Source organism: Montipora foliosa, chromosome 4 (assembly GCF_036669935.1).
Source record: "Montipora foliosa isolate CH-2021 chromosome 4, ASM3666993v2, whole genome shotgun sequence".
Classification (NCBI taxonomy): domain Eukaryota; kingdom Metazoa; phylum Cnidaria; class Anthozoa; order Scleractinia; family Acroporidae; genus Montipora; species Montipora foliosa.
The window spans coordinates 38,624,093-38,641,592 of record NC_090872.1 but is presented as its reverse complement, the minus strand read 5'-3'; the positions used below and the strand labels follow the sequence as shown (position 1 = coordinate 38,641,592).

The following is a 17,500-nucleotide window of genomic DNA, read 5'->3' as shown; positions in this document are numbered from 1 at the left end:
TCCATACCATATTAATTTAACGCTAATAAAATGAATTCAATTTTTATGACCTTCAATAGATTATTCCTTTCATTTTGCCTTATTTAATCCACTTGAGTGAAATGCACGTATCGATAAATTTCAAATGGGTAGCCCCATTTCATCAAATGTAAGAACTTTAAAACATCAGCTTCGATAGAACAACTCACATCTCTTTGGAGGCCTTCCAAGATTGTACACACTTATATGCATAGGAAGAAACCGACGTTTAGCATTAGCAATGGCCGATCGATGGAAACGCTTATTTAACCATTTAAGTGAGGATATGTTTGCTTAGGATTCACTTAAAACGCTAGTGGTTCATCGCAATGTGTGGTAAAATATTGGAGTGACTAATCATAATGCATCAGGGTTAGGTTCGTCATCTGTGCCGTGCACCCGGGGGTGGGACTCGCGTGTGAAAGGGGTGGAAATGCTCGTCGTCTCGCTTAGGGGTGCAAATTTCGGATTTTGGTCTCATTTGGTCTCACGTAGTGTGTTATGGGGAAAACGCCATCATGTGTAGCCCATATGTGGCCGTGAAGGTTTCGTGCATGGTCTCACGCGAAGAAAATAAAAAATATCTATATAATGTGTTTTAAATATGGTCTCTTTTGGGGGTCCAAAATCCTGGGCGAGTTCCCTTCCCACCCCCCCCCCCCCCCGCGCATTTTTTTTTCCGCATCTTGTCGAAATGAAGGCACTGAATTTTCAAAGGTAAGCAAAGTTTATTCTTCAGAGAGTGCAAACTTTCTGATAATTGTGATTGACGTCCCAATTTACATCGAAAGCCACCTGAGACAAAGATAGAGTCGGTTTTTTTCCCCAAAGCTATGGCATACCATGTTGAACGTTTATCAGTGGAGTTTTATTGCCAGGGATTGTTTTGACAGGACCGAAAAGTCTGGAATGTTCGGTTTAAAAAGTATCCTTGTGTTTTTTAAATATATTTATGCAAATCTAAACTGGTAGCTCACAAAAGGGCTTCCTCATCATCGGGACATACTGCTGAACACAAGCATTGTCTTTCAATTTGTGCATGTGCTTTTCTCATGTTTGCCCGATGCATTTTTTATCAGCTTGAAAGAGCCATTTTGTACTCGGACGTAAAAAGTGTCAGCCAACTCAATCCATAATTATTAGGTAAGAACGAGAATCCATGATAGCAATGAGATGGCTAAAGAGGGAGTCGGTATAGGTCGCATGTTCAAACCCTGGAGGGGATGTCGGATTTTGGATTTTTACAGAATTAACGACAGGAAGAACTAATCGCATGCAAATTCAGTACGTCATCACAAAAACTATTTCAAAAATAAACTTCAAGAATTACTTCTTTGTAATTTTTCAACCTTTCCTCGTAAGGCTACAAAAGAGAAATAGATATAGAGAAAGGCCGTTACTTGTAATCTCTTACCTTAATTCCCACTGCAATGTTATGCAAATTCATAAAAGCCATTTCGCGTTTTTTTGCGTCCTCGATACTCTTAACTTCACCAGCTTTCATGAATTTCATTGTATACCTGGATCCGTAATCAATATTATCCCCACAACCTCCCCACTGAAATTCGCTGTTTAAATTCTTTGGTCTTCTTTCACGACTGCACCCACACACGCTTAAGTTCCCTTCGACGCAAGATCGAGCTATGGAATGAACCACTCCAGCGGCTGATATGCTGTACGTAAAGGCCGCCTCTCTTGTTCCTAAAACATGTAATGAATTAAGTTACTATTTACCGGTAGCGCTTGACAAAGTTCACAGGCTTGAAATTTGTACGATCCCGTAAAGGCAGCGAAGTGCTTCCTTGCATAAAGACTATCTGCAGTTCCATCACTGCTTTTATGCCACCCTCCCTTCGCCACTTTCGCAAAGCGTGCCAAAATAACCGCAGTGATGACAATGCACTGATCGCATGGGAGTGGACACCCTATTATCATAAAATACAATTATTCATATGACACGAATTGTGAAATAAATTAAGTAAGTGTCGTAAGTTAAGGTCCACACCGCTATCATGTAGACAATAAGGATATACCCCATTCACACCAACAAGACATGCAAACTGTGTTAAACTAAACATGTTCAGAACATGTTATGGTTTGGTGTGAACGAGGAAACAGTTTGATGCACCAATGTCGGTTTGGAGAATTATGAATGTAGTCCTGAAGGCTACAGTTAATTTACCAAATCCAACCTTTCGAAACCCTTGTCCTATGTCTTCATCACTGAGCCAGAGGGGCCGGATCAAAAGCTATCGCAAGAGTTATTTTAGACGCTCACGAATTTACTAAAAAAGGAAAGGGGGTCGTTAAATACATAACGTGAGAGAAAAGGAAACTAATTCGCTATTTATAAGCCAAATTGGTGATCATATATAAAGATTCTTGCGATAGTTGTTGATCACACCAGATGAAGACACAGGACACAGGACTAAATGTTGAAACTTTGGGCCTTCTATTGAATAGCAACTTTACGTTTTTGTCATAATTCTCCAAACCGGAGAAGCACCTGCTGACTCTCTGATAAATAAATGACCAAACAAAACGGACTGAATGTAGGGCAATGTAGCAGATCAACTGATGGTCATGATTTCAAACAAGTTGCAGAGCATTTAAATAGGGTGGAAAAACTACTTTAGCCACAGTAGATGCAAAGAAAACAGCAAAAATCGACTATACGAACTGTTAGCGGTAAAGAAAAACCTAACACCGGTTACAAACTGTTGAACTGCATGTCACTACGAAAATATCGGTCGAAACAAACAGTGGAGATCGTGCTTTGAATTGTGGGCAAGTCTGCCAAAAAAAGGCAAATCGATCAACTAGCTGGCAAAAGATCGCTTTCTAGCGGAAATCCGTTTGTTCTCTGTTTCTTGTGATGATAAGAAGAAAACTCCGAAAGTTTGAAGAAGCCCTTGAACTAATCTCCTTTTTAAAGGAAGGTTTTGCTCACCGTTTGTTGTGGAATGTTGAGTCAGTAACATGAGAACGGATCACAGTTTCAAATTTACAGCTAATTTAAGATCATTTTTATTGCGCTCTCTTAGCTAAAGTAACTGTTAATTCTCATAATGCTTCCGCTTCTTACAACGACCTGCGATCTGGCTATATCATAATAAGTTCTTAAACACATGCTAACAAGGAGAAGTGTAATCAACAGACGTTTGGAGATATCCTTGTCAGAAGTCGTCACAAAGCAGTAACTTGCTATGTACAGTACAACATATCTTAAACCGATAATCTCAAAAGAATCAATAATTTTTCAAGTGGTTGCCGATTTCAACTGAAGACGGTGCGGATAAGTTATGGCAGATTTAGTGTAATACACAAACACACTTATCATGCCAGTTTTTAGATTGTCGATGATTCGGATGATTCTTCAATAACTCATTCCTGCCACAAATCAAATTTTGACATAGATGAATAGCTGACCGACATCTACAAAAGAGCCACTTTTTAACCGGCAACAAAGCGCAATTTGCCATATGGAGAAGAGATAAATTTAAACAACAGTGCCCAGAGTTAAAACATACACGACGGCAAACAAAACACAACAACGCTCATACTGTGATAACGAAACCACGGAATCATTGACAGGAGCACATTTTCCTTTAAATGTTTGAAGATAAATGAGAGGAAATACATGGACATACAAAAGCCGCTGAAATTGGGCATTTTCTTTTGAAGAGATGGGAACCCGGCGGATTTCCCACAACTGAGCTCACTGCCTCGCTTGCGCCACTCTCAACAGGCACTACTCGGACACCATTGAAAGGAACTCAGCTCAAACAAAGCCCTTGGAGTTTGAGACAAAGTTGTCGTTTACTTGGGTCAAAACATAGTTAAGATCATACCCACTTAAAGCCAACTCTTTCAAGAAGTGAGCTCTAGCAAAAATAGACAGATGCACGTTTTTAATTAGCTCGTGGATTTCTTGGCCATTGAGCAAAACAAACAAGCCGTAATTAAAGTAGCAGTTATAAAAAAAATATTTAAACAAAGAGAAATTCCCACCTTTTCCAGTGATGCGACGAAAGAGAGTGATTCGATCCCTCTCTGGTACTGAACAATTCCATCGGCGATATTGAAACTGGTGCTGGCATTGCTTCACTGCGAGATTCGCTCCATACCTAATGCTGGCCATGACATCTCGGTCTGCTTCGCACATCTCTCTCTGCTTTAAGCTTAAGTCGGGCATTCCGTCACAAAACCGTGTTACTGTGCTCATAATATACACTTGATTCGGAATGCCGAGCGACCTGTTTAAATCGGTATAAAACGAGAAAGGGAGCACTTAGTTTACGAGAAATAAACGGAGCCTGCAGGCTTTGAGGAACCCTATGAGAAAGCAAAATGCAAGAGAAAAAATAAAATGAAGAAGTTAGAAGTTTTGAAAACATGGCTAATTCTACCGTAGTCTGTCAATGAGGATTGTTGCTTATAAAACTCCAATTGTAGGTACCTTGACAAAACATCACGAAAACAAATGAACGATTGTTTTGTCCGGGATTGGCATCATGATCACACCTAATTTTTTTACGAAAGCATGAACATTTCTTTGTCAAGACAAGAGTTGGCAAGCTGGTCATCATGAAGGAAAGGGTCAACAGTAACAAACACAATATGGTTGCAAATGGGCTCCTTAAGGAGTTCACAACTCACCATCCACTTTGTCCAGCTTGAAATAAGGATGCGAGGATTATTAAAGTAAACACAAATGGAACTTTTTGGGCTCTTCGCCTTGCCTTCATCATGAATTCTAGGATGATCTGTACAGTCAAATAGTCAAATAGAATCCTTAAGTCAATATTCGTTTTCTACACATCCTCATCAATTAATGGCTTTCGCACATGCAGTTAGATCTCAAGCTGCAGCTGCTTATAATGTCATGTTCAACGCACCTGATTGGCTGCAATGCAGGGAGAATTTTGTATTTGTCTTGTTTATTGGTTACAGATGTGTCTTCTAAAAGATATTGCCATTTTTCGACAAGCGTTCCGGCAGATGAAAACCGGCGTCTAGAGCCCAGAGGGCTAGATTTATTTACCGGAAATATTTTCTCCTTTAAGTCTGATCGGTTAGATTTGTTTTACTAGAACCTGATAGCTTCCAGTTAAAAAAATGACCTCATAAAGTAGTTTGTATGTCACCAGGGTGTTGGGTTAGATTCCACAAATGAGCGACAGTCTATGCAGGGTGATATTGAGTAAAGTGTCGGAAAAGATTAGGGAATAGAAATTAATTGAAATTCGAATAACAACCGCAAGGTGTAAACCGTTCATCGGTGCGTAGTTAATAGCTTTGGAAAAAGAGAATAAAACTACAAATAATAACCAGTAATAAATGTACGTCTTGTCAGGAATTCTTAATAAATCAATGACATTTTGTGGTTAAATTTTGTTTCATCTTTTGTTTTCATCATGTAGCACAGTTTGACTTAAGGCTCTTGATCGGAAAAATCATTCTCGTTGTTCCAGTAACGATTCTCGGAATTATCGTCAAAGAAAACTTGAAATGTTTCCTTTTTCTATGCAATCGATCATGCAAATATTGGCGTCCTATCACGTCGGAAAATGAAGTAGTTTGGGGTTGTTGTTAGATGAGAATTAAGGAGCGCTGAAAGCTGCATTTCGATTGGCTGCCGACAGAAATTGTTCTCATAAATCAAACGTGGAGAAATTTCAAATACAACAGCTTCTTTTCACTGTCGCGTGGAACTCAAGAGTGTAGCGCTCGTGCTGGCACGCAACTTCAAAATCGATTTCGGGCGATCAAGAGTATGGATTTTTAACTGTTATTCGATTAAATTTGAGCGACTCGCCGAAAAACACTTAAAGAAATAAAAGCTTTCTCTCTAGTTGTGCATGCTAAGATAGTCCCCAAAGCGCTTTCGAAAGAGAATCGGTCTTTTTCACATAGTAGGTATGGTATTCCTGAGCCAGTATGGGAGGCGACAATTAAAGGAAAAGGCAAGCAATGAGTTCAAGTATTCTGATATACCAAAAACAGCACACTTGTCTGGAAAAGGTTCGCCTATTGGGTCAAATGTCATAGGTAAAAGCCGATTTCTCTAGTAGTCAGGTGAGAATAGGAAAATGGATTGTATTAATTAAAGCCTATATGAATCCTGCAAGTAGACTTAGGGGAGCAGTAACAAGACATGCAAAACTATATTTGAAAAATGGTTTGATGATATTTCCCGCTAGTCTAATCGAAGGCTCACGTTAATGGGAGGAGCAACTATTGCAATAGATAACGGTTTCTTCATCCACTATGCCACTGACCACCCGCTGGGTTTAACGTCGTTAAGGACCATAGTTAGTCAACTGCGATACCGCAAAATTGAGTCGTAAGCCTTGATGGATTGAATGAGCATATCATGCATTAATATTATAAAACTGGCTGCAGATATAGCTCTTCGCTCCTTTTACAACCCACTCGATTAATTTTTTTAAAGAGGTGCAGACAGATGTACTTGAGAAAAAAAAAAGAAGAGGCAACTTGGCGTATGTGGCAGAGGAACAGTGCATAGGTTTTTTCCTACAAAAAACCGCGAAGAACCTTTTATGTTCTTTATTAACGGAATCACTGGAGCGAAGGTCGAGGAACTTAAATTATGAACATGGAAACGAATATTAAAGTGCCATCCTTCATAGTCTCTATCAACTGACTGACGAAAGTTTGGTATTTTGTACTGTCAAAGGGACGCTGCAAAATGGAAAAATGATGACCTAAAATAATTATGAATTAAAACCAGATGGGAGTTGTAAAATCGCTCCATGGAAATCGACGTACCGTTTCCATTACGTAAGAATAAAAAAAGGAATATAAAGCATACTGGAAGCAGATCTGAGTGTCGTTGGATTGACTTGAATTAGCAAACGAGTAGACAAATGGTCAAATATTTCCTAAGAAAGAAATGCAAGGATTGTATACCGTGGTTTTGGCTATTAAGTATATGCTTGCAACGATGGGAGCAGTGGCGAAATTCCTTGTGTTTTACATTCCAGGAATACCGGCTTATTTCGAAAAGAAAATCTCCCACAGGTTGAATTGGTTAATTTTGAAGAATTTCAGGTGGGAATTAGAAAAGATACAGATTAAAATCAAGAAAAAAATTAACAACATGTCAAAATAACAGCATGTGCCAATGATTTTGCATTTTCTTGAAATGTGGAAATGCCAATCTGGTGGGAAGTTAGCACGCAACGAAGAGACTGAGAAATGTTTTGGTCAGGCAGTAATGGGTATGTGAACCCCGAAACCATGGACTAAACCTGCCAGAACCACTTGACTTAATCCATCAACTATCTAGTGCCACCATTAATACAGAGAATTGAACAACGCAAAAACCTGGTTGAAATTACTGGGTATAATTTTCCAAAACAACCCTGACATAAATAAATAGCATCTCCAGAAACTGTTGTGCAAAGTCAGTAGTCGTTTATGTATCTTACCAGTCTGCAAATATTTTGGCTACTCTACCTAAAGATCAGGGGCAGCCAACGATAATCTTCGGTGAAATAAATCGGTTCTACGTTGCTAGACAGCTACACATTTCTTTACTAAAGCATCACTTAAAAGATTCGCTACCAGATAAAAGTAGTCCCTTACGTTTTCGGAAGGGATATTTTTGCAATTTTTGGCACTTACAAAGGTCACCTAGCAGTTTCGGAAGAGAAAATGGTTTGGTTGGAAGTTCTTAGAAGGTAACATTTAGCTGGCAATTTCTGAAATGAAGATATCATTCCCTAAAATTTTCGCCGGACAATTTTCCGATAAGGTATCTGAACGGATCAAATTAATCTAGGACCATCTAGGTGATAAAAACATCTCCTTAATCTCGACAGTCTTAAGACATTACAAGGAGCCTAGAAATGTCTCTCAAAGGCTTTTGGTTTAATTTGCTCGTTGGGTGCCCCTGACTCTACGTATAGATAAGCTTACTAACTAGTAAGCTATTTGATTCGTTGATTATGTCATTATTTTTATATGGGAATGAAATTTGGGAAGCGGCTTCTCAGAGCAAAGACGACTGCATTAGATAATACAAACAACTTGCGCGTAATACTCCGAGGTAATCAGAGACAGGGTCTTCAAACTATGGAAAACTACCATAAAAAATCCACCTCACGTACTTTATGAGCAGCTGCTGCTAAGGAGCAATTAAGACGATTATAACCGGGTTATAAAGATCTTTAATTAACAGATGGTTTCTTAATTTCAGTTTATGTAACTACAGTAGTTTTCCCAAGTTATATATTGTAATGATAAATCAGTTTGTAGTCACACGTATAGCTCTGTTTTGTCGTTTCATCATTATTATTAATGGTGCATTTTAATTGTGATTCCACGAGGATCTTATTTAGTCAAACTGTTTGCAAAGTAGGGCAGGAAGTCCAAGGTGAGCGGAACGTTAACTATAGCAAACAAGGGATTGTCAGCCTCAGTTTTTCGACGTCTTGTTTATATGAGGCCATGTGGAAGATCACCTTTATCTGCATTAGTAGATATACATGTATCTGTTTTTGTCAGCAATGCGAACTTTTTACTTATGAAATAGTTGTTCTCGCGGCCTTCGCTACAGTATGTTCGTGAAAGAGAAAAACCTCTGCTTGCTGAGTTGATTTAGGTGTAACTTCCATCTATGGCTGCAGCATAAAATCGGCATTGCTGTCTATGTCTGCAACGAGACGAAGGTGAGTTTGCTACGGAAAGTTCAACCACATGGGCCGAATAAATCAAGGAGTCGTCTTAACGATGTAACATGGATCGAGGACAAGGAAAAAGACCCTTTATAGATGCCTTTCATATCTTTTCAGAAAGAGCTATGAATCTTTCCTCTCAGCGAAGCGGATCTGTATTATGAAATTTATTTAATATTTATATTTTTAAAAATACAACCACACTTTTGAATTTACGGAACATGTTTTGATGTTTCAAACATCATCTTCAGCCATAGTGAGTGTAACATTAAAATTTTTACAACATAATTCGTACATATATATAATATATATATATACCACTGAAAGTTTGTAGTGTGGTGTGAAGGTGAAGAGCGCTCAATACCATTACAAGTAGAGCGAAAACAAAGTAAACACACAAGGCAAAGATATATATATATATATATATGTGTAACTATGAATATTTAATACAATGATTTTTTGTAGATTAAATGTTCGTTTCAAGTAGGTGAAGTTCAAACGAATCAACAATATTAAAGAGAACACAACTGACATAACGGTAAAAGTTTCAAAGTGTAATGCTAATAACCTGACATGATAAACTTGTTTGTTGGGTTCGGGTTTCAACCGCTCAATATGGAAGCTCTCCTTGATTTTGAGTTGATAGAAAGAAGTAGTATTATCAATAATTTTGAAGCAAGAACCGTCATCGCATCGTTTCTAAAAATTGTCAGGATAATTGTGATGTTTCTTGCTTCAAAATTATTGATTATGCTACTTCTTTCTGTCAACTCAAAATCAAGGAGAGCTTCCATATTGAGCGGTTGAAACCCGAACTCAACAAGCAAGTCAATCATGTCAGTTTAGCATTACACTTTTAAACTTTTACCGTTATGTCAGTTGTGTTCTCTATAACTGATATTGTTGGTTCGTTTGAATGTTACCTAATTGAAACGAACATTTAACCTACAAAGAATCATTGTATTGATAGTTATATATACGAATTATCTTGTAAACATTTTAATGTTACACTCACTATGGCTGAAGATGATGTGTGAAACATCAAAACATGTTCCGTAAATTCAAAAGCGTAGTTGTATTTTTAAAAATATTAGTAACACCTGTGCTATCCAGACCATTTGGAAAAATTTAATATTTGTAACTAAATTTTCAATTGAAGACCGCTGTACTGCACCTAACAATCCCCTGGTATCGTTTTTGTCCAAGTCCACGTTCCTCAACTTACTTTTACTGATAAATTGCAGCAACATGTGTTGCAGTTGATCTTATTCTTTTCTTTTCTATTATGTATTGCACTAAATTGTGGCCTACTCGAAAGCCTATGAGTTACTTTGACCAATAGGTGGTTTTCACTTTACTAAGGTCATCCTCACCATGTTCACTTGGTGCATGGACGAAAACAAAAGATCTCAGTTTCATTAGGTCCTTTTGTTCGTCCACTTGCTATTGTATATTGAAGCATTGTTATCTATGTCTCTAGAGATTGGTTGCAAAGTCCTTATATATACGCAGGTAGATCTTCCTTTTCCTTTTTTTTCTTTTATTTTGTGCTCACTCGCTTTAGATCCTCTCTCCCTGAATGCATTTCCATAGATTTTTTTGATAACGTGATGAGCAAATAGAGTTGTTGTTTTCCATCGTGCCCTTCGTAACTTTGCCTCTACGGCTTTGACTTGAAGTATTAATGTTGAGGTAAAACGTCGTTAACGAAGCACAAAGTTTGATCAAACTACAGTTCGTTGCCAGTAAGCGTGCACATCGTGTGTTCACGGCCCATTAGTTACGTAATCAGCTAAAAATCGACAACTAGTTATCATGATCTCGTATAGTGATACCATGTGTCACTGTATCAATCTCTTCTTGCGGGGATGAGATCAGTGGTGAGACAGTTTTTTTTTTCTATCGATGTAATATCGAAATCTGGGTTGACCTTAACAACTTGACGAGTTTTTCAAGAAGAAGTAAAGCATACTTTGTAATACCACTCTCATCACGTCCTTGTTCAGTACGGAATATCATATGAATTCGTCTCTGTGCTGCAGTTGAAAGTAAGAAAGTTCTTACAATCGAATTTCTGCTGTTTGGAAGACAACACAAGATTTTACTAATAAAAAGGAATGAAAAATAAAGAATTCAGTTTGATCAAAACAACGGTGAGGGGTAGATCGATAAAACGAACTAATTAATGCGACGCTTATGTATTTCGGAAAAACAATTAAATACACTGTCTCACACAAATTAAATTATGCAAGTCCACAAAATGTGTTTCCAGTTAAAAATCGTACACGACACGGAAACTTCACTGAGAAAACGTGACCCACGAAAATTTAGAAACATGCGGCACCTCTCTGTCACGGTTATCGTGTTTCAGGACATCTTCCCTGCATAGAAAGTGAGGAAACAATCTTCTTTATTGTTATTCCAAAATTGCCAAATGGAATAGCAACCCAGCTGCTGGTGTTTGTTGTTCACGGTTGATCCTTCATCAAAGATTATAAAAGGATAAAAGATTAACTAATTATTCCTAACTAAAGTTAATAACCTAAATACTCTACATACTAAAAGCTGCTTTACCAGGCTGTGGTGACGTAAGTTAAAGGGGCTAGGTCACGCTATTTTAGGTAATTTTGTTTAATTTTGTTAATTATGAGCTCTAAACGTCAAATTGGCAGAGCAAGCGTCTTTCATTTTCAAAATCACGGCCACATAACAACTGAGAATGATTTTCCAGCTTTGTAAATGACATTTTAATATAGACTGATGTAATTTTGAAAAAGGGTGGGCCGACGTTTTTCAAATTTACCCAAATTCAATCCATTTCAATCCTCTGCAGTTTTGTCCATCCTTGTCCCTTCTTGGCTTCCCTGCGTTTTGTTAGAGATCTTCTATAGTTTTGAACAGTTATTTTGATATTTTAGTTAATTCTATGACCATTCGATCAGTGCTGAAATTGCCTAAAATTGCGTGACCTAGCCCCTTTAAGTTTCATGTAAATATGTTGCTGCACGAAGATCACTGGATACTGTTCCACAACCTGCTCCGCCGTAAGGCGAAAACTCTTTTTCCTAATCGATAACATGTTATGTCGTTTCGAAACACAAATCTACAACTTATATACTCAGGGTCATCCCATGTAAGGATTTATACATCATAACAGCAGCTGATATTTGAGTTTACGCCAACCCAGTGCCCGGAACAATTCATCGATATTACAGTCATACTAAGTTGGCATATATTTTGATTAACAAAATGACCTGGACTGCACAAATTAGTTCATTCCTCTACATTATTCGCCCTTTTGGTGCTATATATATTTGTCACACAGAGGCGTGGAGAACCTATTCTCATCAATGTGCCTATAAAACGCCGATGCCTCAAAAACTGACCTGTTCCAAATTATGCAATTCAACTTCCTTCACTCAGCGAGTCCTCTTTTTCTCATGGTTTTCTGTCTTCAGTCCTTGCTGAGACTGACAGCACAGATCATCGTGAGAAAGCAGCAGTAATGATGCGTACTTCAGCCCCGCCCAGGGTTAAAACTCTGAGCAAGCTTCTTGATACCCTATGGATGCAGAGGCCGGCAGGGGACAACGAGTCCTCCCACAAACACAAGCGACATTTGCAGACATATTTAACTTCCTTTTAGTTTCCAACGAAAGATGCAAAAGATCAAGACTGCTGAGTTTTTGCTTGTTGCCTATGCTTAAATTAAGCTCGCGTCGCTATTGAAGACGAGGCTTAGTCCACGCCGTGATGTACTTTACACAAGGATCTTTAGCTGAGAAAACAAGCAAGAACAACAGTAGTTTCATTTCTGCTTTAATTAATATAGTAGAACCTCGTGGGAAATTCCAGGTGCAGCTACGCAGTGCCGGCTGCATTTATAGGGTCTTATAGCCGACTAGACCACTGTTGTGCAAAGCTGAGGGATCACGCACTCTGTGACAGCTTTTCACTCGTCACCAATATTAATACGCTCTGGTGTCAACACAATATTTTCAATTTGATGCTAGAACACTCTTATTCTTCATAAAAAGAAGATCGTTTGCAGGTTACGTTTAAATTACCTGAAATCACCCTACAAAAACAGGAGAATTTCTTTTTTTCTATCAATGCTGAAAAGATTGAGAACAACTCACCGAAGCCAAATTTTAGACGTAATATTATCAGTCATCATTCATATCAATTCACAGCTCCGCCTGATCCTACGCATGATTAAAACTGGCGACAATGGCTCTCAAATTTAGGCAGGAAAAAGTCAGGCTATTTTGTAGCTGATGTTCATTACCACACAACAGAAGTCGTTTGGAAGCAACAATGATGCAGAGTTTGAAATTTTGAATGTGATCGCTGGGCGACTTGGTTTGTGGTATTCCGCGTGCCGTCACCCCAAGAATCCGAAATCTATTTTTATCGTTAACTAAGGAAATTAGTGGACCTTGTTAATGCTCTATTGTTTGAGATCAACAGAGCTTCATGAGAATAGATCAATATGGCTTTTTCATTCAAACGGCTACCATTGTTATCATAAATTTGTTGCTATTCTTGGCTGTGGACATATTAAAAACGTTTTTAAGATCGTACATTTCAACAGGATTTAGAGACCGTTTTGGTGACTATGGGAAAAGGTTTACACATAAAATAATAGCTTTTTTAACTCCGAGTGAAAATGATATTCAGCCTACAAACGACAAGCTATGAATGAAAAATCGCCATTGTCTTCGAAGGCCACTGAGGGAGAGCAAAGAGAGTCACGTGGTAGCGTGTAGACAAAGGGTCCCAAGTGTATTGAAATGCTTGATCGATTTCCGATGGCGCTTTGTTGCAAGCAGGCGAACGACATGAAAGGAAAGACGACGATCCATTGCCTTTTCCCGGAGATTCTAGCCATTATTTTTAGTTATTTGGACATCAGAGACAAGGGAAGGGTTTGCCAAGTTTGTACAAAATGGAGGGATTCGGCCTATAATCGACTGGTGTGGCGCGGTACACAGGCAAGACTACATTTGAGGAGATCGAATCCCTACTTGTTTCCTTCGCTGGCGAAACGTGGCATACGCAAAATCCGTTTACTTAGTCTGAAGAAGAGTTTGAGCTATGTTATTCAAAATTTACCAAATATAGAGAGTTTAAACCTTAAAGGATGCTATAATGTGACGGACATAGGGGTTGGACATGCGTTCGTCAAAGATCTTTCCTCTTTGACAGTGTTAAATCTAAGTTTGTGTAAACAAATCACGGACACGAGTCTTGGTCGAATCGCTCGTTTTTTAAGCAATCTGGAAGTTCTGGATCTTGCTGGGTGTTGTAACATTACCAACACTGGTCTCTTGCTCTGCGCCTGGGGTTTACCTAAACTTACGTACTTAAATCTTCGAAGCTGTCGGCATATTTCTGACACTGGGATAGCACATCTCGCCGGTCTGAATGCTAGTTCGGCTCGTGGTAACAAGAATTTAACTACTTTATGTTTACAAGACTGTCAAAAGATCACTGATAACGCACTAAGCAACATAGCTAAAGGTCTAGTTCATCTTCAGTCGATCAATTTAAGCTTCTGCTGTGGTATTACTGAGAGCGGACTCTCTCATTTAGCCTCTCTTCGGAGTTTGCGTGAATTAAATCTTCGCTCTTGTGAAGGAATTGGCGACGATGGCATCGCACATTTGGCAGTGGGAGGCCTTAATTTGACTTGTTTGGATGTAAGCTTTTGCGACAAAGTCGGCGACGCAGCCCTTAATCACATATCGAATGGACTTCATCATTTGAAAAATCTGGGATTGAATTCTTGCCATATTACAGACGAAGGACTGTGTAAAGCGGCACGAAGCCTCCACGACCTGCGTGTGTTAAATATTGGCCAGTGTACACAAATTACAGACATGAGTTTATCTTCAATTGCCGAAAATTTAACTAGTATAACAAACATCGACTTGTACGGTTGTACGAAAGTCACTAAAACTGGACTGGAGAAGCTGATGCATCTTCCACACTTACAAGTTCTTAATCTCGGTTTATGGCAAAGGTGACTGTCAGATGTCTCTCTTTACGCATTTCAGTGTCATGCATGTGTACAGACTTGCAACTTGTAATTTCAATTCAGCTGTGATACAGAATATGTCCAGAAGAGAAGAGTCGTTTTTATTATAATTAAAATAAACTAGTGTTCCGGGGGCTTTAATTCTTGATGTGTTCTGTGAGCACAATTTCATGGAATCGATGTCTGTTCAGACTTTTATAATGAACATTTGAGGTCCACTCATCATGGATCATGGAGTGAGTGTACTCCTCAAGATAGTGGATTGGAGATTTACCAGAAAATCAAATACGAGCATGCGAGAATAAAATTCAAACTTGTTCCCGATGCGTTGTCATTATCACAAGAAATGTTATCTAATCCGTCCTGTGCCATCTCATCTTTTTTCCTTTTCTCTTGTCAATGTCTGCTTCGTTTGAACATCCTAAAAACATTCCCGCGTTCCTCGCCTAACCGGTGCTAAAATTAGGTAAGGATACTACTATTCAATCCACGAAAACGAATTTCTTGAATTGTTGCGTGACCTATTTTTCCTGTGACAGGAAATGGCGTGTTGGTTTTCGGGACAATCTCTTTACTCACACATTTCTTGCATTCTTTGTATAATATCCATTTACAAGAATTATTTGAAAAACATTTCTTGGAGAGAGGCGCGGAAGAACACTATTTAAAAGTGTTTCTGTAAAACAGATGTGTCTTTTTGATAAACTGTGAACTGTTTGGAAACAGAGAAATATATTGTTTTTAGAGAACAGTTATGTCAGTTTTAGAAATTGGACCAATATCACAAATGAGTTCAGTTATTCAGGGAACGTAGCAATTTGACAATGTGTTGTAAAGTAATCCTACAAGAAAAGTGAACGAACTTAAGGTGTGCCCTATTTGACGAGCATTGTTGTTCCTTTGGATATTTAAAATTTAACTTTTGCTGTTTCTCGTAGCGTCGAGGAGGGGAAGAAATAACTATTTCAGTTTCTTCAAATCAATGAATAGTTTTCTACACTGTAGTTTAAAATATCAAGATATTTTTAACGCAGGATATAACACCCCTTATTAATGCTTGAGACAAAAACTATTCACAAATTTGATAGGTTAAGCTTAGACTTCTTCTAAGATGATGCGGCCAATGACTGACCGACGAATAAACGAGTTCACGGTCTTTAGTGTATCATGGGCAATCAGGACAAGATGGAGAGAAATTCAAAGGATTGTGTGGAAGTTCAAAACCCGATTAAAAGTATTCATGATAGGGAATTTTGGCGTTTTTTTATTTTCCAAAACAGAAGATATGCGCTCAAACGTGCGGCAGAAGAAAGTTTGAGAGAATAGCTGTTGAAGAAATTATTTCATTGAACAAAGTTTCTGCCATAAATTTCCTGTGAATCCAAAGGCACAAAATTACAAAGAATGTATGGAGACAAAAGCAATATTTAGGAATTACAGAGAATAGATATCACGTCCAGTTCATCGCCGTTGGGAACTTGGACTTATTTGTTTGCTTTATGAAGGCAAAAGTCTGTAAAGTAGAGTCGTGTACAGTTTATTTTGCTTTGAAGTGATTTCCATACAAACCTCTGAATTTCCCGCCATGTTGCCCTGATTACCCACGATGCACTCAAGCGCGTGAACTGGTCTAGGCTGCATTATTTGTCTGAGATGATGAACGGATGCTTCGGTTAGAGGCAGAACATGCAGTTTAAATTGTCCAGAGAAGTGCGTTAATCACTTCTATCTTTCGTTTATAACCCGCAGTTCAAATAAACATTTCTTTCAGAACACTTTCTCCTTATGATTTTCTTAAGAAATCTCTTTTGCATTTTATTGCTTCTTCAAACCCTAAACAATGCCAAAAATATTAATCAAACTGGCGGTTTCTACCCGACAAAATCCTTAGTTAAGATCTGCATATTGATGAAAAGCGCAGGAAAACAGGAAAGCTGTGAGACAAAAGTCACTATGTAACTCTTAAAATAAAAAGGGACGAGATTGAGGAAACCAATTTCCGTCCTTGCTAAAACGTTGTTGGAATTACCAAAGACAACAAAACCTGTGGTTCCTTTATGAGACAGTAAAGAACTAAATTAAAACAATTTTATGTGCAGTGAAAAGATGTTTTAGCAAGTGGAATATCTTTATAGTTTTAGCGAAATTATAGGCTCCACAAGAGTACCAGTCACACGATGACATTCTGATAACTGACTGATTGCTGCGCTTCCTTTCCTGAGACACACAAAAAGCTTTAAGTGAGAGGCATCAACTGTTGGAAGAAATTACATTTAAAGGGGTGGCGAATGGTAAATGCGAGACTTTGCGAGACGGCGAGACCAGCGTTTTTCTTTGCGAGCCCGAGACATTTTGACTTTTTAGATTGCGAGACCGAGACTTCAAAGTGTTTGATACCTTCATATAAAAAAACGAGACTGCGAGACGCACATAACCGCTCAAAAAACGAGACTGCGAGACCCGTGAATTTCGACTAAAATTTTGCGAGACCCAGAGTTTTTGATGAACCATTCGCCACCCCTACTTAACTGAACACCAGATTAACTCAAATTGGAACATCAGAAATGACACGTTGAACAATACGTCGAATAAAAAAATTAAATAAAGCCCTTAAATTTAAAATAGCTCAATACTGTACAGCCCTCCTGACAGACGGTAGTTGAACACTGTAGTAGAACAGTAATAAATAGAAAGAAATTAAATACTTTCGCGATTAATTTTCGCGATCTTGTGCCAAGTG

The 17,500-nt window shown here is 38.4% G+C and overlaps 2 protein-coding genes across 3 annotated transcripts in view; one reads left to right on the top strand and one right to left on the bottom strand.

Annotated features, from left to right (window-relative positions):
- The window catches only part of LOC138000770 (protein Wnt-5a-like), a 57,816-nt gene that overhangs the window by 16,582 nt on the left and 23,734 nt on the right, over positions 1-17,500 (bottom strand). For both annotated transcript variants that reach the window (XM_068847414.1, XM_068847415.1), the window contains exons 3-5: positions 4,678-4,784; positions 4,030-4,274; positions 1,433-1,719 (exon numbers count right to left, since the gene is read on the bottom strand). In XM_068847414.1, the coding sequence (XP_068703515.1) occupies positions 1,433-1,719; positions 4,030-4,274; positions 4,678-4,784 (639 nt within the window). The remainder of the gene's footprint in view (positions 1-1,432; positions 1,720-4,029; positions 4,275-4,677; positions 4,785-17,500) is intronic.
- LOC138000760 (F-box/LRR-repeat protein 14-like) lies at positions 13,295-15,079 on the top strand. The gene has a single exon (XM_068847400.1). The coding sequence runs from the start codon at positions 13,514-13,516 to the stop codon at positions 14,747-14,749; it is 1,236 nt and encodes a 411-aa protein (XP_068703501.1). The 5' UTR covers positions 13,295-13,513; the 3' UTR covers positions 14,750-15,079.

Excerpts from the sequence above, each read along its gene's own strand:
- LOC138000760 (XM_068847400.1), top strand. The coding sequence starts at position 13,514 with ATGCTTGATCGATTTCCGATGGCGCTTTGTTGCAAGCAGGCGAACGAC.